At 39.8% G+C, this 21,598-nt stretch overlaps 1 protein-coding gene across 1 annotated transcript in view; it reads left to right on the top strand.

Moving 5' to 3' along the window:
* mcf2l2 (MCF.2 cell line derived transforming sequence-like 2) overlaps nucleotides 1–21,598 on the top strand; it is a 314,201-nt gene that overhangs the window by 252,503 nt on the left and 40,100 nt on the right. The window contains exon 26 of the mRNA XM_048604308.1: nucleotides 108–214. Coding sequence (XP_048460265.1) covers nucleotides 108–214 — 107 coding nt within the window. The remainder of the gene's footprint in view (nucleotides 1–107; nucleotides 215–21,598) is intronic.

Raw genomic sequence — 21,598 nt, 5'->3', positions numbered from 1 at the left:
CTTCCAGTTCACCAGGGTCAGCATTTTACATACCAGGATGATATGACAAGATTTGGCATGACAATCAGTCAAGATCACGAATTAAACCTTAATTTTTTTTCCCACAGATATACAAGGAAATCATCTTTACAACAAGACAACAAATGCGATTCATCAAGTTCTGAAACTGTCGAAAGGCAAAATGAGATCTCCAGCTCCAATAAACAAAAGAGAGGTAACTGTATTCATATTTGTTTTATTCTGCTGACTTTATTCCAGCAATAAAAGTACTAACAATGTCTTATTTGAATGCACATAAATGTTGAACCAGTTTTCAACTCAAAACATGAAAGTTTATGCACATGCGGCTTATTGTAAGCATGCCCACAGCTTTTTGCAAAATAGAGATTTTCCCACAATGTTTTGAAGACACTTAGAAAAACAAAGCTGAATTCACCAGTGGCAGCACGGTTTCTTGAAGAGCAAGTCGTGCTTGACAAACCTTTGAGGATGTGACCAGCAAAGTAAACAATGGGGATCTAGTGGATATCGTATATCTAGTCTTCCAGAAGACATTTGACAAGGTGCCGCATAAAAGACTGATCCAGAAGATTAGATACCAGGGAGTTAAGGGTAGATAATTGGCTTGGACAGAGGATTGGCTGACTGATAGAAAGCAGAGGGTCAGAATAAATTGGTCCTTCTCTGGATGGTGAACTGTAACTAGTGGGGTGCTGCAGAGTTCAGTCTTTGGACTACAATTATTTACAATCTATATAAATGATCTGCAAGCAGGGATAGAGTGTAACATAGCAAAGTGGAACATAGCAAAGTTTGCGGATGATACTAAAATAGGTAGGAAAGCAGACAATGATGAGGAGATAAAGAGTTTACAGATGGAAATTGATAGGTTAGGAGAATGGACCAGAATCTGGCAGATGGAGTTTAATGTGGATAAGTGCGAGGTTGTCCATTTTGGCTGGAAAAACAAAAGAGCAAATTATTATTTAAATGGGAAGAAAATTCAAGGTGTATCAGTGCAGAGGGACCTGGGCATCTTTGTGCCTGAATTGCAGGAAGTAGATATGCAGGTGCAGCATATAATATGAAAGGTAAATGGATTCCTGGCATTCGTTGCAAAAGGATTGGATCATAAAAGTAAAGAAGTGTCATTACAATTGTATAAGGCATTGGTGAGACCATATCTGGAATACTGTGTACAGTTCTGGTCTCCTTACTTAAGGAAGGATGTGGTGTTACTGGAAGCAGTTCAGAGGAAGTTCACGAGGTTGATTTCAGGGATGAAAGGACTATCGTATGAGGAGTGGTTGACTTGGGCTTGTACTCGCTGGAGTTCAGAAGAATGAGGTGGCATCTGATTGAGGTATATAAAACGCTAAAGGGGATTGATAAGATGGACATGGGACAGATATTCCCCTTGGTGGGACAGTCTCAAACAAGAGGAAATAGATATACAGTGAGAGGAGGTAGGTTGAAAACTGAGATGAGGAGAAACTACTTCTCTCAGAGTGTTGTGAATCTGTGGAACTCACTGTCCCAGATTGCAGTGGAGCAGAATCAATCAACAGATTTAAGAAAGATGTAGATATGTTTCTGATGAAAAGTGGGATAAAGGGCTATGGGGAGCAGGCAGGAAAGTAAGGTTGAGACCAGGATAAGATCAGCCAGGATCATGTTAAATGGCGGATCAGGCTCAAAGGGCTGAATTGCCTACTCCCACTCCCAATTCCTATGTTTCTGTGTCGTTACATTTTATACGTACGCTATTGTGTTATATTGGTATGAGATTTAGGAATAATGAAACATATCTATAGATTCAGGGAGTCTTTAAATGAAACTGGTGCTTATTGCCTGCTCTGCTCCATTATCATCCCCTTGCTATCCACTTGGCTCTGAGAATATTTTATGAGTGTAGCTAAAGCAAAGTAAAAATGTATTCCCATTATAATGTTGACAACTGTTGAGACAACAGTGTGGAGCTGGAGGAACACAGCAGGATAGGCAGCATCAGAGGAGCAGGAAAGTTGACATTTTAGGTCAGGATCCTTCTTCAGAAAAACTGTTGTCCATTTTTGTCTCTAACTGCTTCATCTTTTGTGAAATACGGTTCATTTTGCATGCTAAAATCAGCATTTAAAAGCCAGTTGCTGCAAGGCTTGGATGTAGAAGAAACTTTCATTTACCCTTTTCGAAAGGATGTCATAAGTGTAATATCTTCATTCACCTCAGTATTAGTTTTTTCTCTGTAAAATACTGGGACCAAGTAAACAATGAAGATTTTGAACGTGGCAAATAATAGTTGCTAAGACTGCTTAATTCACTTCAACTTTGCTTTTTCCACCAATCAAGTAATGAATAATTAACCTTATGGGTCTAGACTTGATTCTGAGGTACAGAATTTTGAACCTTTCTCAATCCAAACAAAACACATTACTCTTAATCCTTCATTTCTGGATCACAGCCAGGTTTTAATACATTCTGCATTAATAATGCATTATTTTTGTCGATACAATCAGTTACGTCTTTAATAAAACCTGATGTCCGGGAAATACTTCAGAGCTGATGTCACCCCATTGGTTTTGCTTTTACATAAACAAGCATTGTACTTCCAGTGAAATAACCTTGGAAGAGCACAAGCAGCTAAGAATTTACCAGTCCCTTAAACATTCTCATACTGAGCTGCTTTTAACAATGTCATGCCAGCTGTTCTTGAGTACTTCATTTGTGTCTACTAATGTAATCACAAGCTATGGATGTTAAATGTTTGCTCATAAATGATGTTTGACTAACTTGTCTCTTCAATTACTTCTTCCATTCTTCTAATCCTTATTAGAAAGATATTTTACAATGATGACCTGCAATGATTTCTAAGGAGCATTGAAGAATGTGGCCAGAGTCTTTGCTAACTCCAATGATAAAATTATAATTCTACGATAAAGTCATAGAATCCCTACAGTGTGGAAGAGGGCCATTCGGTCCATTGTGTCCATACTGACCCACCATCCCAGCCAGTCCCACTGCCCTACCCTGTCCCTTTAACCCAGCATTTCCCATGGCTAATCCAACAAGCCTGCACATCCATGGACACTATGGCCAATTTAGCATGGTCAATCCACCCAACCTGCACATCTTTGGACTGTGGGAGGAAACCAGAGTACCCTGAGGAAACCCACATAGACACGGGGAGAATGTACAATTTCCACACAGACAGTCACCTGAGGGTGGAATCAAACCCAGGTCCCTGGTGCTGTGAAACAGCAATGCTAATCACTGAGCCACCGTGCCACCCCAAACCTCCTTAATGCCCCTCAATCCTCAGCATATGCTATCAAGGGCCGACAATTTAGCTGCTCCGTGTTCTCTGATTTTTTTTTCATAATCAAATTCATTTCTACAAATATTTACAGTGATTGTACCTTATTTTGCTCTAACACGTGTACATTCTCACTTCCATAGTCACTTGTAAGTGCATCTTAACATTGATCAGTATTTTTAACTGGAAATCTTTCCTTGCACTCATTTTCTCCTTTAATCATTATGAATTATTTTGGTTTTAATTCTACAGCAATTGTCAAAACGTTTTTGATATCTATTCAATTGAATCAAAGTTTAACATGCTGAATGTTAAATTTTCACTGAGGTATTTCTCTCAATAGTGTGATGATTTCTGTAAGCAAGCTGTCAATCCAATTAACCTAAATGTGAATATGTATACCCATGACCTGATATTATTGTATTGCTAGAAATTGAAAAGATGCTTTTGACATTATAATAGATTTCTAAAGTACGCTTAGTCTTTGGAGAACATAGGTAAAAATATTTAGAACCATTTTACTTTCATCACTCGAGCAGTATTTATCACCTGAGCAGTAACCTGATGAGCTAAATTGCATACCCTTTATAAAACCTTTCTGATTTTTGTTCCTTAATTGGAATGGAACAACATCAGATGATTTCTATAAAGGAAGCTGCCAGGCCCGTTAAATGATGTGATCCAGACATAATATATTTCTATAAACAGATTTATTGAAAAGTAGGCTGTATTCAAAAATTACTTTATCAAAAATTCAGTGGAAATGCCTAACTTGCACTTCTTACACGTATGAAAATAACAATTAGATGACATCACAAGTTTGCTTAACAACATTTATACAATAACTTGTGTGATGCATCGGCCACCAATGCAAGGACTTTAACCCAGGGGAATAAAGAACTGACAACACTCAATCTGTGGTATAATTTTCATCCTGTCTCAGATTAAAAACGAGGATACGGAATATCAAACAATATGTCCAATGCTGCATCTTACCTTGATCAACACCTGATGGACTGTTTGCATGGATTTCTAGATTTTTAAGAAATAAATTAAGAAATATTGTTTGCTGAAAGACATTATGAAAGCATTAGGTAGAATAAATTATGAAATTGATTCTATCTAATGGTTTGACACGAGATGGTAGATGGCATCATCCATTTATTCTCAGCAAATTAATGTGTATAAAACAAAAATAATGCTGCGATTCAATATGATTAGCTATCAGTTTCTACTGAATTATAACTTACCTTGAATGTTTTAAGGTTATTATCTAGACTTATTTTTACAAATCCTGTCTGCATTCTATTTGGGCTTGCACATGGGATTGATTACTTAAGTAAAGCACCAGAGATCTGCTACCACACATGGAACCATATCCAAACAGTGGGAAGTATCTGGAGGAGGGGGGAGCAATATTTCTTTTTGCAATGACTTTTGATCTCAGTAAGGGCATTTTAATAAAACATTCCCATGTTCTTATGAAGACATTCTTGTTGGCATGCAAAAGCCTGAGAAGTCGCAATACTTGATTGATATGCAAAAATTGTGCTAGGAATTTTGATACTCAGTGTGGTTGGGGGAGGTGAGGAGTATGGGGATGGAGTGGAGTTGTATGTTTTGTGGCAAATAAAATGCGAAAACTCAACTTCAACTGGCCTCCACCCCACCCATTTTTAATTTTAGCTGAGATGGCTCAGGCTTTGCAAAATTAACCCACTTTAAGTAGGTGGGTTACTAAATATTGAAGTTGTATGCTTTCTGTTCAATTTTCCTGCCCCTCAGAATAGATTGAAGCAGTTGGAAGGAGAAAATAGCTGAATCCATCTCACAAATGCCTCTCCACATTGTTTATGGGGCAGGAGAATTGGAGTTTATTCCAGCTCACCAATCTTTCTTGTTCCCTTCTTTGCTCTTAGACCACCACAGTTGGCTGAACTACCCATCTGCAATCAGAATCCCATCCTATGATCTTCTGGTGTTAAATCTGTAAATAGATCATAGAATCCCTACACTGTGGACACAGGCCCTTCAGTCCAACAAGTCCACACTGACCCTCAGAGCATCCCACTCAGACCCTTCCCCCTATAACCCACCTAATCTACACATCCCTGAACACTGCGGGCAGTTTAGCATGGCCAATCCACCTAGCCCGCACATCTTTGGATTGTGGGAGGAAACCAGAACACCTGGAGGAAACCTATGCAGACACGGAGAGAATGCACAAACTCCACACAGTCAGTTGCCCGAGGGTGGAATCGAACCCAGGTCTCTGGTGCTGTGAGGCAGCAGTGCTAGCCACTGAGCCACCGTGCTGCCTTAATCTCTTTCTCTAATCTCCCTCCTGAGCCCAAACTGTTATGACCCTTAACGGGAGACCAAATGTGTATTATGATCTAGCTAGGGACCAGTCACTTTTTTGTTTGAAGTCAATAAAGTTTGAGGACCCAAGTACTTTGTAAAAGAATAAAGTCATGTGGTTTTAAGCAAGAAGGAAAAGCCAGAACTCTTAGCAAAAAAACAATACTGGTCTGAACGTATGAAGTATAAATTAACGTGGAACTTATTACTTACTGAGAAACTGCAGTTTGGATTAGTACTGCTATTACCACATTCCATTGGTTTTTACTGGTTCTCATTCTGGGAAAATAGTCTTTACAGAGTTAGCTCAATAAAACTACCCATAATATGTATAGAATTTGCACACCAACATCCAGAGTTAATGTTAGATAAATATGAGTTATCAATATTCAGTTAACATTCGATAAATATGAGTTATCAATATCAAAAGTTAACGTTAGATAAATATGAGTTATTAACAACCTTTTTAAAGCCCACAGACTGCACATTAAATGACTGACATGATCAAGGTAGACATCCTAGCCAGACATTAATGGCATTGTGGGTCACCAAATCTCCATAAAACTCTGTCTCCTTTACAAGTGTTTCTAATTTTTTTACTCTCAAAGATGTGGCTTTGGAACTCACTCACAAGCTAATCAGCTATGGACTATGTCAATAACTGCTCACATCCAGGTAGTTCAAGCTCTTCCCTAGACAGTGTTCTACTGGATTGTTGGGACTGCACTCCGAGATCTGTTCACAGACAGAATTCTAGATCTTTGGCAAAAAGCTAGATTCAGTAAGCTGATGCTAACTTGGGTTTCTCTAAGCCATAATTTTCTGAACTGCATCAAGAAAATACTCCTTATGCGCTTTCTTCACCCCCACTCCCAGCTGCTCTAAACTATACCTGGCTTCCATGGACTTCTTCTAAATGCCTGAAGTCTGACAACAACACAATTAGCTACTTCAGCATTCTCCAAGTTTTACACTGCAACTAACTCCCTTCCTTGAAAGCATACCAATAAATTGAAACCAGAGAACCTTCTTAAACTCCACCCATCTGCCTAATGGGTTCTACTGCCTTTCAGAATTTATTGAATGCTTTTAAGCTAATTTAGTTGTGACTTGCAAAACTGCATTTTCTATTCTAATTCTATTAAACAAGCATAGCTAACCTCTTAAAACAACATGTCACTCATTTTTCTCATATAGTCAGGATGCTGTTGTTGCTAGCTGGGATAGCATTTATTGTTCGTTCCTACTTGCCCTTGAGAAAGTGGTATTGAGCTGCCTTCTTGAACCAGTGCAATCCATGTGCCCTACAGGAGGGAATTCCAAGATTTTGACCCAGCAACAGTAAAAGAACAGCAATATATTTGCAATTCAGGGTGAATGGCTTGGAGGGGAACTTGTAGGTGGTGCTGTCTAAAGACCATTTGTGAATTTTGGCAGTGCATCTTGTAGGTGGTATATACTTCTGCTACTGAGCATTGGTGGTAGATTGGGTGTTTGAGAGTGTGGTGTTAATCAAACAGGGCTGCTTTGTTCCGGATTGTGTCAAGCTTCTAGAGTCTTGTTGGAGCTGTACTCGTCCAGGCCAGTGGAGAATATTCCATCACACCCTGACTTTTGCCTTGTAGATTGTGGACAGGCTTTGGGGAATCAGGAGGTGAGTTACTCACGGCTGTATTCTGAAACATTTTAGGTGTAATAGACTTCAGTGTGTTTCAGTTACATTCATCTGCCTTGCTACAGTTAGAATTGAATTCCTAAAATTAAAAATTTCCTTGGCTGAGTTCCCTGACAGCAAACCAATCTTTTCATCTTGCTAGCTATGAACAGATTACATGCAAAGTAATAAATTCCATCATATCTTTAAATTTGACCGGTCCTCATGCAAGTCTCAACTCCACCTACACATCCCCCATTATCTCCATTATATCTCTTTCCACTCACAAATATTGTCAGAGCCAATATGTCATGAAGTACTGATTGGACAATAAGGGTATTCCCAATCGAGGGCTAGAACTCTCAAAGATAGCAAACATTCCAAACAAACCTAGCTACATCTCTCTACTCAACATCAGCTAAATAAAGGCCTGAACCTTGAGAAAGTCCTCCTTTTCAAAGCACTAAAGCATCAATAAAATTTGACTGTCTTCACTCCTCTCGAAAAATATGATTATGATTTTTAGGTGTTGTTTGTCATTAGACTCATTTTGTATTATATAATGCAGATGGTGATTCTGTGATTGAATAGTGCCAAGGATTTTTCTTGCTTCTTTAGTTACTGGCCATTTGATTGAATATACTCACTGTTATTTCCTCTGAGCAATGATAACTTCCCAGGATGTACTGGCATATGGTCCTGGTTAAAATGCTAAAGCAACATTGAGTAATTATCTCCTTACGTGACAAGGGCATATACAAAACTATTAAACTAAAAGGAAAAGACAGAGTGTGTGTGGCAATGTCACATCACTTATTTACAACCATAGGTTGTGAGAAGCATTATTAACTTATCTGTAATTTAGCTTTCGATGTAATGCATAAAACTAATCAACTACAATACACAGAAAACAGTTTTCATAGTCTTTTACCAACGTAACATAAAATATGTTACAATATGCAATGGACATGGTTCATAACCTTTCATCCACTTTTTGGGGGGCAGGTGGACAGCTGGTAGGCAGATCACAAACTGAATTTTACAAGCCCCACCATCTTCAAATACACCAGCAAAGTGACCTATAGACTGAATCTAACCCATAGACTGAATTTTCCCATTTTTTATCAAAGTATTTTCTTTCAGTGAGATTCAAGGCAACTGGTCGCCATGGCCAAAGGTGACTTTTATCACAAAGTCTTCCTGTCTCTATTTTGTTAGTTATGCAACCAGCCTCTTCAGCAACCATAGTATTATACAGCAGGAGATATGCTGGTGCTTGCTGCTCCCAGGACTTTATGACATTCATGGTGCCGCCACCATATTTAAACCCCAGCTCCTCTGCACTTCAGATGCTGTAAACCAGGAAAAAAACCCTCACACTGCTGCTTTACTGAGGACTTGGCCCACAAAGGAAAGCTTGCACCCCATTTTGCCGACAGAGACTTGGAAGTGCCTGTGGATGGGATGGTGGAAAAGAGGGCCAATCTCTTTCCAGCCGACCACCAAGGGAGGTCACACTACCAGACACAGACCGCATGGTCAGAGCTAGTGTCACAGTTTACTTGTGGTGTCCCAGTTTATTTGAAATGCCCATCTGTGCCAAAAGAAGGTTAATGACCTTCTGCGTTCTACAAGGCTAAGTGTTCTCTGTGTTACCTCATAGAGGCACCAGTACTCACTTTAGCTCTCCCACTTCACACATCTCTTATCAAGGCTCATGTATTGTATCTCTTACTATTACATGCAGCATGTCCATTAAATGGCTCTCATCCACCCCAATAGGGGAAGGCAATAGCCTAGTAGTATTATCGCTGGACTGTTAACACAGAGACACAGATAATGTTCTGGAGACCCAGGTTTGAATCCCACCACAGCAGATGGTGGAATTTGAATTCAATAAATATCTGGAATTAAAGAGTCTAATGCTGACCGTGAACCCATTGTCAATTGTCGGAAAAACCCATCTTTCACTGATGCCCTTTAGGGAAGGAAACTGCCGTCCTTACCCGATCTGGCCTACATGTGACTCCAGACCCACAGTAATGTAGTTGACTCTTAATTGCCCCCTGGGCAATAAGGGATGGGCAATAAATGCTTCCTAGCCAGTGACACCCTCATCCTGTGAATGAATAAAAAAAATCCTCCCAAACTGCTCACCCTATCTGCCTTCTACACTTCCTACTTTCACATTAGAGAGAACTCAGCACCTCTCCTGCTCCTTCATCATCATTAACAGCTTTTTTCATTCTCTACCACCATACTCAGACCCTCCTTTTGTTTCATTACAGCAGAAAATTGTATGATTTTCCCTCTTGTTGGTTCCCTCATCACCTGCCATGGAGCCAGTCTAGCAGCTATGTCCTTTAGGATCTGTTGCTGCCAAGCCATTCTTGATGGTGAACATTGAAATACACCACCCAGAATACATTTTGCATTCTTGCCACCCTCAGTGCTTCCTCCAAGTGTCGTTCAACATGGAAGAGTACTGCTTCAACTGGTGAGGGAGGATAATGTGTGGTAAATCGGCAGGAGGTAAATTAACCCATGTTTAAACTGATGCCATGAGACTTCATGAGGTTCGGAGTCAATGTTGAGGACTCTCGGGGCAATTCCTTCTTGCCTTTATACCACTGTGTCACCACCTCTGCTGGGTCTGTTCATCAGTTGTCGTCTAGAACATAAACTCATGGAATCATACCTTGGGCAATATGGCATGACTCGTCTATTAGATAGCTCTCCCATTTTGGCACTAGCCCCCAGATGTTAATAAGGAGGATTTTGCAGAATCCACAGGGCTGTTTTGCCGTTGATGTTTCCAGTGCCTAGGTGGCCTGTCCTGTTTCTTGTTGAGATTTCATAGATTTAACTAGAGGGCAGTTGAAAGTCAACCACATTGCTGTGGGTCTGGAGTCACATGTAGGTCTGACCAGGTGAGGATGTCAGATTTTACATTAGTGAACCAGACTACAGTCTGGTATTGATCAGCTGGTAAATTGGGCAGAACAACAGCAGATGGAATTTAATCCTGATAAGTATGAGATGATACATTTCGGGAGGTTTAATAAGGGAAGGATTTGCATAATGAATTGTAGGTCTCTAGGGAGTGCTGAAGAACAAAGTGACCTTGATGTACAAGTCCATTGATCCCTGATGGTGTCAGTACAGGTAGATAGGGTAGTGAAGAAGGCACACTGGATGCTTGCCTTCGTTAGCTAGGGCATAGAATATAGGAGCAGAGAAAATTTGCTGCAACTTTATAGAGCATTGGTTAGGGTACAGGTGGAATACTGTATGTAGTTCTGGTTGCCTCACTATTGGAAAGATGCGAATGCCCCGGAGAGAATGCAGAGGAGATTCACCAGGATGCTGTCTGAAATGGAAAGTCTCAGTAATTGGGAGAAATTGGATAGGCTGAGGGGGTGGGATCTGATTGAGTTAACAGTCTGCCTGAGATGGTGGTGGAGGCTGGTGCTGTCACAACATTTAAGAAGCATCTGGACAAGCACTTAACATGTAGGCTATGGATCAAGTGCAGGTAAATGGGATTAGTACACTTTGGTGTTTGTTGGTTGATATAGACATGGTGGGCCAAAAGGCCAGTTTCTGCAGGGCTGTATGACTTTATGATACTTTGATAAAAATAACCAGGTCTATAGGTACTTTAGATTGCCATGGAGCTTTTTGCCATATAATCAGCAAGTAAGTAATGCTATGGAAGAAAGTCCAAACCGAGCTTTTTTTTTTGTTCGCTTGTGGGACCTGAGATTCGCTGGCTGGCCAATATTTATTGGCCACCCCTAATTGCCCTTTGGAAAGTGGTGTTGAGCTGCCTTCTTGAACAGCTGCACTGAGTGAGCTGTAGATATACCCACAATGCTGTTATGGAGGGGATTCCAGGATTTTGATCCTGCAACACTGAAGGAACGGTGATATATTTCCAAGTCAAGATGGTGAGTGCTTGGGGAGAAACTTGTTCATCCTGGAAGTGGTTTCAGTTGGGTTCCGTCTTGCCTTTCACGATCAATGTCCTGACATTCATTCTCACCTTCATCATCTGATGATTGCTATTGAACCCCATTTCCTCTACGTTCCCCCATTTGTCAGCTCCAGTTATGAAGGGCACAGCATACTACAATGGTGTGATGCATGCTCTGTAAGTTATACTACAAAGCCCCACCAGGGCGATTCCAAACAACAGTCTGTCTCTGATACCTGAGGTTTGATCCTCGTGCAGTGTTGTTCCTCAAAGTTCTGCTGCTGACTTATTCTAGCGTTGCATTCTTATACAGATTTTCATCCTTCAGGTCTATGGTGTGACAATATTGATGGTTTATTGATTCTTTCATCCAAAATATTGCAAGTCTGCAGCTTGCCTTCTTATTAGAAGTAGCCTCCTTGTTCCTTGTTACATTTGGCATTGATTGTTTGTTTGAAGTTACAGCTTTCTTGTAATTAACTCCTTAAATTCTTCTGCACAGTAATCAACTGACCTTGTTGCACAAAGCAGTCGGTTATCAAGAAGTTGTCAAAACAGTTTTGTTCATGTTCTGTCGAATTCTTCTTTTCCTCGGCACGGCTAATTGCTTTCAGTTCCTGTATAGGTTTGTCCTTGTCCCTTAATCGTTTATTCCAGGCAGAGTTATTGCTGATCCCTTTGTGTGTACCAGTTTATTTTTGTCAATTCTTTTAATCCATGAACAGTTATTTAAGTTCTGGAGTATATGATATCACAGTCCCTCCTCTTTGTCCATTATTTTTAATATAACGAATAAACATGAGTGGAATTGATCATTTTCCAACATTGGTTCCTATCTACCACGCACAATTTAAAAATGCACCATTTCATTTATTGGTTCAGATATATGCGAATCAATAATCAATAAATGAGTTGCAAATTAATGATCAGTAAATAAATCACAAACCAAAAATAGAGTAATAAACAAGATAGAGCCAAATACACACAATAATAATAATAGTGACAAGATGTGAAACAATACAAACCCACACGGCATGTGTATATTACGTCCCCAATTCCAGATGTCATCCCACCAAAATGTTCCTTAATGTTTTTAATATCTGTCTTGATTCTCTGACTACCCTGCTGAACCTTAACAAGTAACCTGTGTGTCTTTTTCAAAAATCCCATTTATTTCTTCCAAATGTTCCCTTTGCAGGGCAACATGGACCTCATATTTTTGCCAATGAGACATAACCATTTCTGTAGCTGAGTCAGTCATGTCAAAAATCACAGATTTTCTCCTCCTGATGTTAATCAATTCTGTTGTTCTTACATGCATGGGCATTTGAGGGTGAAAGAAAAGTTTTAAATCAATGTTGGGACAAGACAGCTTACGATAATGACATCCTTTTAAAGAGGTTGTGATACAGCATTCTCCTTTGCCTGCAAATCGAACTCTAATTATGTTGTCTCGAGTGGTACTTGAAATTTCAAGAGTACAGTTAACGGTGTCAAAACTACATGTGGCTTGTCCAGTTGTGTAAATGGGATAGGGACAAACAATAGTTTTATCAGTCTGTTGGCATTCCTTAAGTGCTGTCCCTCCAAGTCCCCTCCCCCTCATCTTCTACCACATAAGGTAGAACCTCCTTAACACTAATCCATGTGGTGTTTGGATCACTCCAATATTTTTCACTGTTGTAACATTTAACAGTTTGTCACCTTTAGACATAAAGGTATCTTTAACACAAGACTATTCTGTTCTCCTCAATACGTGAATCATTAGTCCATACTTTTGTCAATTTTCTTAACTCACCTGTAGAGATTTTATTTAAAATCCTTGTCCCATCAGCTCATTTACTTAACTTAATGTCATCAACCCATGTAAGAACTTCTCTCTTTTTCATTTGATTTACATTTTCCCTACACAGATCTAACATCTAATTGTCATATATACTAATAAAAATTTACATTTATCTGATCTTGATTGCTCTTTCCTGTTTCCGCTACTAATTTGTTAATAGCACCGCTCTGTGATTCTAAGATGTTAACATTATGAAATGCTGTGTTGGTAGTGGTTCCCCTGCATGACCACTAAGTTTAGTGTTATCATTCGTTGTGCCCAGTATACCTTTAACTTGAGAAATTCATTGATTTAATCGATCACATATACCACTGATATCTATGCCATTAACTGTAGAAATGCCTGCACAATAAATGGCTGCAGCATCTCCTATCAAACCTCTGCACTTCCTGTTTTTCCTGTCGATCATGTAACCCTCTTGATTGAATGGCCTCTTGATCAATTCCTTATAAATGCTGAATACATGGGAGATTCAAAATAACTGGTATCAATTTATGACAGACATTTTCATACAAGACTTTACCCATACTTCACATAATTATTTCTCCTCGGGCCCTCCTTTTCCTGCAGGACACTATAGAGTTTTCAATTGCTTCCGATGTAAGTACGAGTGTGATCTGAAGTTCTGTGCACACCATCAGTGCAAATGAACCTGACTTCCATGTTGCATGTAAAATTAATGCATGAAATTTTGGGCGGCAGTGTCACCCAATGCCATTAGTCTGCACATATCAATGTTCGGTTATATATACACCATGTCCACTTCCACTGAGCACTGGATCCTGACTGCTGCTCCGTACTTCACTTGCAAAAGCCAGCAGTACAATTCCAATATTCAACTTCATAGTTTATCTAAAGCTCAAAGACAAAAGATTAACATAGTTTCTGCACTTATCAGTTTACACAGATTCTTAATCTAAATTTTGTTCATCCAAAATTTGTATTGATCAAGATTGATGCCTGTGAAATGTTATGTACAGATACTTTGACCAATTGATTATTTCCAAAACCACGGTTACCCAGGTGCTCTTGCGTTGAAACAAACAAAGGACTGTGGTTCAAGCTCAGGTTTAATGCTCTTCTCTCTCTCTCTCTCTCCAGAGTTCATGACAGGGATATGGGAATCAATTGAGTTTGGAGTTTGGCTTTCACTAAATTTCCATTCCAGTCCCTTTCAGATGTATCCAAAAAAAATGACACACACCTCTGACACTCCAGGAAATAGGTCTTAACCTTTCTCATGTCTGATTCTAGAGTTTAACCACGCACTTAACTAACCTAGCCTCAAATTCTGTTCTTTGTTTGTCTCACTTTTTAAAACACCTGGTTTATGGCCAAATTTCTGGTCGATTGCATGTATTTCTCATTTGTATTGTTGGATTTTCATCAAATTTTTATCTTTACTTTGGGCTTGAACCAAACTGGTATAGATGAATACAGAGGGCCTTTATCCTAGTGGGGCAGAAGGTTGCTGGGATTATAATCATATTAACATGCAGCTTCACATAAACCAATCCCAATTGGAATCACCTCTTTTGTACCTTAATTTTTGTCCAGGTTCCAAAGCACTGAGAAACCTTCTCTGGCTGGAAAGTTGTGACTTAAGGATATCAATTTCTTGATGGCATTTAGAATAATTAGCATTCTGCACTTGTTGCTCAAGCTGTACTTGATTTAGTACTTTGAGTGCTGCCTGGAGATTTTTACATTTACTTTCCTGTTCCTGAGTCTTAATTTTTGAGTCCTGAACCTGCATCTGTGCCTTATTAGTATTTCTGTTCACTCAAATTCAGTCTGAAATTGACTTTGATAATTCGAGAGGTAAACAGTCTTCTCTTGCTTGGCAATCTCTAGGAATTTAACCTTTCCTTTAAACTCTGTGCTTTCTGACTGGAAAACAGCCCTTACCTGAGTGACAGCCTCTAAGGTATGAAGTTTATGTTTTAGCTCTGCATTTCCTGACTGTAATTCCTCATTTTCTGACTTCAACCCACTTATCTCAGCATTTCCCTGCTTTAACGCACACTGCACATACCACATTTCCAGAAAACAACAACAAATTCCCATCAATGCTTCTTTGGGTGCGTGATTTCCCACAGACTTCCCATCTGACTCTAACAAATGATCCGGTACCCTGGGACTTGTAACAACACAAGCTTACCAATACTCAATGTACTTTGGCAATTTCTTATTGAAATATTCCTTAACCAAGCTCTCCCATTCAGATTTGTTCTCTGCAATGATTTTTAAAGGTAGATTCCAATGCCAAATTTAATCATTCAAAACTTTAAATGTTCTGATTATATCTGAATATTGTTGCCTGTATTCTCATCCATCCACTTCAATCCTGGCTATCACATGGGGTAGTTTCCCTCTTAAATAGGCTCAGGCAGGATTTCTGAAAATGCAAGGCTGGTAAGTTTGACTTTGGAGCAACTTAAAGTGACTTCTTATCGAAGCCCACCAAGGGACGACAATTGTTGTAGATAAATCTGTCTTTAATTCGGTTACTTGTTAAGAAATTTCACAGGACAATCAAGTACTGAAATGATGATTTAAACTTTACTGCATGTAGGAACCAAAATAAGACCCCTTAACTCAGGAACTGGAAAGTAAATGTAAAAATCTCCAGGCAGCACTGAAAGTACTAAATCAAGTACAGCTTGAGCAACAAGTGCAGCACGCTAATTATTCTAAATGCCATCAAGAAATTGATACCCTTAAGTCACAACTTTCCAGCCAGAGAAGGTTTCTCACAACTCAACTTAGCTATTATCTGATTAATGGTGGAATTTAACTACAATTCCAACCAAAAATGTCTGTCTCTGATGTCCAGGGTTTGATCGTTGTGCGGTGTTGTTCTTTGAAGTTCTGCTGCAGAATTGTTCTGGCTGGATTCTTTTACAGATTTTCATCCTTCAAGTCTATGGTGTTACAATATTGATGGTCTTTTCACTTTTTTCATCCAAGATATTGCAAGTCTGCAGCTTGCCTTCTTATCATAAGTGGCTTCCTTGTTCCTTGTTACATTTGGCATTGACTGTCTGTTTGACGATACAGCTTTCCTGTAATTAACTCCTTAAATTGTTCTGCAGAGTAATCAGTTGTCCTTGTTGCACAAAGTAGCCACCTATCAAAAAGTTGCCAAAAAGGTTTTGTTCATGTACCTTCGAATTCTTCTTTTCAAAGGCATGGCTATTTGTTTTCAGTTCCTGTATAGGTTTGTCCTTGTCCTTTAATAGCTTATTCCAGACAGTTATTAATGATCCCTTTGTGTGTATCAGTTATTCTTTGTCAATCCTTTCAATCCATGTAGAATTATTAAAGTTCCGAAGTTTATAATATCACAGCTTTACAAGTAGGCCAATATTATGCCTTAATAAGAAGCTCTGAGTTATTCAAAGTTATCCAGCTATTATGTTGCTGAATCAAATTCCACTCATCCCACTCCCAACCCCTCCCCACCCCACCTCAGGGGAAGTACCCAGCTATTATTTTCTAAAACAAACCTAATCACCAATTGACCCAATATCAAATAACAAACATTGCCACTGGGGCAGTGTGACAATAACCATTACGTATCAGCTCTTACTTTTATTTTGGGAACTGGCTCTGTCGAGATTCTCAGAGAAGGAGAGAATTGAAAGTGACATGGAAATGAGGTGAGTTTAGCAAACAATAAGACACAGATGTATCAAAATAAGATGGATGTTATTTATTAGCCAGATATAGAACTTGCATTTTAAACACTAAGAGGAAAATTGGAACTTTTCTCTTAATATCAAGTATCTGACTTTTCCAGTATTGTCACATTTTCTCAATTTTCTCACCACTGCCCGCAAAGGTTGAGGCAGTGAAAAAACGCACCAAAGATTCTAAAAGAAAATTCAGCTGTATACTGTGGTTACAGAGGAAAAATCTTTTAAATTTTTGAACAATGTCTTTATCCAAATGCTGATTTTGCTACTGTAGTGTTTGGAATGAGGGCCAGGTGGATCTCATTGACAATCCAATCCTTGATTGTGGACATTAACCTCAGCCAATCAGGGTCACCTGGCTGACAGATATAAACAGGAAATTCAGAGTCTCCTCATTCTTGGGACTGACTCTGAACTGGCTGATGAGAGTCCAAGTACTGTGCATGTGTAAATAAATGGTGACTGGCTGACAGGATACCAACCTCCATGGAGTTATTTCAGCTTCAATAAATCAACTTTATTTTGTTTACAGCCTGTTGGAGCCATTATATATGCTCCAGTGCATTTACATAGGAAGAATGCTGATGACAATATTTTTAGAACCAGCAGTATTAGGGAAGCTTTGTTTGCATACAGTGCTGGTGGTACTGCCATTCAGTGATGAGACATGCATCAGCATTCTTTGCTGTGATCTTTTGTTTTGGTTTGATGTTTCAAAACCCTTATTTATTTTCTGAGTTGCCAACTTGTATTTTTAGACAGTTACAAACATTTTTGGCAAGATTCTCTCTGAACTGCATTGAACTGCAAAACAACCTTATGATTAATATATCTTGATCCATGCAATAAAACAATCAATAAACTTAAAATGCATTGCAAAATTTCAAATATTTCTGAAAATAGGCTATGGCTTAGGGTGAATTCTATCAATGTATTTGTGTAGGTGCTCTAAAGAATAAAGATGGGTGTTTTATTTACATCTGATATAAGATGATGCATATTAGGATACGTGCAATTATCTGTGAATCTTACAGGTTTGAGATATTTTTTTAATACCAGCTATATAATATCAGCAGTGGATATGTGAATTCAGAGATAATGGGAGGTCAACATTTAAAGGGAAGCTCATTGGCTCCATAATATCCAATAGTGAATTGTGCCAAGAAGTCACAAATTGTATTTACCAATGGTCTGCCAAACAAAAATCTGCCAAAATTTTATTACTTGGTTCTTTGACATTTCCATTTAAAATCTGTTAGCACAAATGATGTTTAAAATCATAGGATTCTGTTTGTATGAAGTGAAAATTAGAATGAAGCCTTTGAAAAGATACACCTGTCCAAAGTTCACAGTAGGGTGCTAGGACTTAAACATACAAGTGGCAAAGTATTTCTATCACTCTGTTTACAAATTAGTGTAATGACCATTGTTCCACTTCTTCCTCAAGCAGCCTGCCCACCAGCACAGTCTACACATTGTGAAATGAACAGCTTCATAACTATTGACTACAGCCTAGTCAAAAAGAAAAAGGAAGCATTTGTCGAGGCTAGGAGGCTGGAAACAGACGAAGCAAGGGTGGAATACAAGGAAAGTTGGAAGAAACTTAAGCAAGGAGTCAGGAGGGCTAAAAGGGGTCATGAAAAGTCATTGGTCAACAGAATTAAGGAAAATCTCAAGGCTTTTTATACATGTATAAAGAGCAAGAGGGTAGCCAGGGAGAGGGTTGGCCCACTCAAGGACAGGGAAGGGAATTTATGTGTGGAGCCAGAGGAAATGGGTGAGGTATTAAATGAGAACTTTGCATCAGTATTCACCACAAAGAAGGACTTGGTGGATGATGAGTCTGGGGAAGGATGTGTAGATAGTTTGGGTCATGTTGAGATCAAAAGGGAGGAGATATTGGGTGTCTTGAAAAACATTAAGGTAGACAAGTATCCAGGGCCTGATGGGATATACCCCAGAATACTGAGAGAGGCAAGGGAGGAAATAGCTGGGGCCTTGAGGGAAATCTTTGTATCCTCACTGGCTACAGGGGAGGTCTGAGAGGATTAGAGAATAGCCAATGTTGTTCCTTTGTTTAAGAAGGGTGGCAGGGATAATCCAGCTAATTACAGGCCGGTGAGCCTTACGTCAGGGAAATTATTGGCGATGATTCTTTGAGACAGAATTTACTCTCACTTGGAAATAAGTGGGTGTATTAGTGAGAGGTAACATAGTTTTGTGAAGTGAAGGTCTGTCTCACTAACTTGATTGAGTTTTTTTGAGGAACTGACGAAGGTGATTGATGAGAATAGGCCAGTGGGTGTTGTCTACATGGAATTCAGCAAGGCCTTTGACAAGGTCCCTCATGGCAGACTGACAGAAGGTAAAGTCTGTAAAGTCGCACAGGGTCAGAGGTGAGCTTACAAGATGGATAAAAAAACTGGCTCGGTCGTAGAAGACAGAGGGTAGCAGTGGAAGGGTGCGTTTCTGAATGGAGAGCTGTGACTAGTAGTGTTCCTCAGGGATCAGTGTTGGGATCTTTGCTATTTGTAATATATAAAATGATTTGGAGGAAAATGTAATTGGTTTGATTAGTAAATTTGCGGATGACACAAAGATTGGTGGAATTGCGGATAGCGATAAGGACTGTCAGAGGATACAGCAGGATATAGATCAGTTGGTGACTTGGGCAGAGAGATGGCAGATGGAGTTTGATCTGGAAAAATGAGGTAATGCATTTCGGAAGGTCTAATCCAGATGGAAAATGTCAGAACCCTTAAGAGAACTGATAGGCAGAGGGATCTGCATGTACAGGTACACAGGTCACTGTAAGTGGCAATGCAGGTGGAGAAGGTAGTCATCAAGGCATACGGCATGCTTGCCTTCATCAGCTGGGGCATTGAGTTTAAAAATTTGCAGGTTATGTTGCAGCTTTATGGAACCTTAGTTAGGCCGCATTTGGAATATTGTGTTCAATTGTGGTCGCCACACTACCAGAAGGATGTGGTGGCTTTGGAGAAAGTTCAGAAAAGATTTACCAGGATGTTGCCTGATATGGAGGACATTAGCTATGAGGAGAGATTGGAGAAACTTGGATTCTTCTCACTGGAATGGAGCTTGAGGGGGCGACCTGATAGAGGTCCACAAGATTATAAAGGGCATGGATAGAGTGGACAGTCAGGAGATTTTTCCCAGGATGGAAGAGTCAGTTACTAGGAGGCATAGGTTTAAGGTGCAAGGGGCAAGGTTTAAATGTGTTCATAGAATTCCTACAATGTGGAAACAGGCCCTTTGGCCCAACAAGTCCACACCAACCATTGGCCCAACAAGCCCACCCAGATCCATCCCCCTAAGCTACACATCCCTGAACACTATGGGGCAATTTAGCATGGCTAATCCACCTAATCTGCACATCTTTGGACTGTGGGAGGAAACTGGAGCACCCGGAGGAAACCCACGCAGATACAGGGAGAACGTGCAAACTCCACACAGACAGTTGAATCCGGGTCCCTGGCGCTGTGAGGCAGCAGTGCTAACCATCGAGCCACTGTGCCGCCCTTTGTACGAGGCAAGTTTTTTACACAGAGGGTGGTGGGTGCCTGGAACTCACTGCCGGGGGAGGAAGCAGATATGATAGTGACTTTTAAAGGGCGTCTTGACAAATAGATGAATAGCATGGCAATAGAGGGATATGTTCCCTGGGAGTGTAGGGGGTTTCAGTTGTGATGGGCAGCATGTTGGTGCAGTCTTGGAGGGCCAAAGAGCCTCTTCCTGTGCTGTAATTTTCTTTGTTCTTTGCTCTTAATTCCTTCCCTTCATGCTGCAATTTTGTTAAGGAGGTCTTTTCTTGGGGGTTCCTGTAAGTTATCATTTTCCCAAATAGAAATTGTTTTCAGATAGAAACTGAAAGCTCAGCCATCCATTTAAGGTGAGACTAGCACATCTAATCAGTTGTCCACCTGGAAGTTTTAAGGTCCATCTTCTACTTTACCTCATTCAATCTTACAGAAAGGGTAAATTTGCCTGCAATACTTTTGAGATATAGAACACTACAACGACCATTTATGACATTAAGGAGCTCACCTCCTATGTGAAGCAGGCCATGGTGTGAATGAGTAAACACGATGTTTGCTGTACATAGTGGAGGACTTGGAGTCGTAGCTGGTGTCAGAATAACTAATGCACGTCTACATGCTGCCATATGCTTGTAAAGCAACACAGACAACCCATTCCCAGGATCAGTAAGGTAGCCAGATCTAAGTTTTCATCTTTCCTTTCTGAGCATCTACCACAAGACAACAAGAGAAAGGGAGAATGAAGGTTGGAGGGAAAGTGGGATTAGACATTACAAAGGATGTTGAGCAGGAGGTGTAGAGACAGAAGGTTTTCCTCATGGATTATGAGATTCTCAAAAGTAAGAAAGGTGATAAAGAAGTAGAGAAAGTCAAAGTGAACTTCCTCTTCCTCTATCAACATCTGATGAAAAGCCCATCAATTTCACTGTAGAATTACTTGCAATTTCAATCCAAACACATGCCAAGTTATTGTATGATGAATCCTTACTGGTCCAGGGATGCACATGCATGTCTGTTGCAGATGAGAAAGGTAAAAGGTTTTCACAGTGACTCCTTTGTAGCACAACATCAACTAAACAACTGCAGCAATAGTAATCCTTATATTGTATCTAGGAGATAACAAGGTGCAGAGCTGGATGAACACAGCAGGCCAAGCAGCATCAGAGGAGCAGGAAAGCTGACGTTACGGGCCT

Source organism: Rhincodon typus, chromosome 13, assembly GCF_021869965.1.
Source record: "Rhincodon typus isolate 14 chromosome 13, sRhiTyp1.1, whole genome shotgun sequence".
Classification (NCBI taxonomy): Eukaryota; Metazoa; Chordata; class Chondrichthyes; order Orectolobiformes; family Rhincodontidae; genus Rhincodon; species Rhincodon typus.
This window is presented reverse-complemented; position numbering and strand designations above follow the sequence as displayed.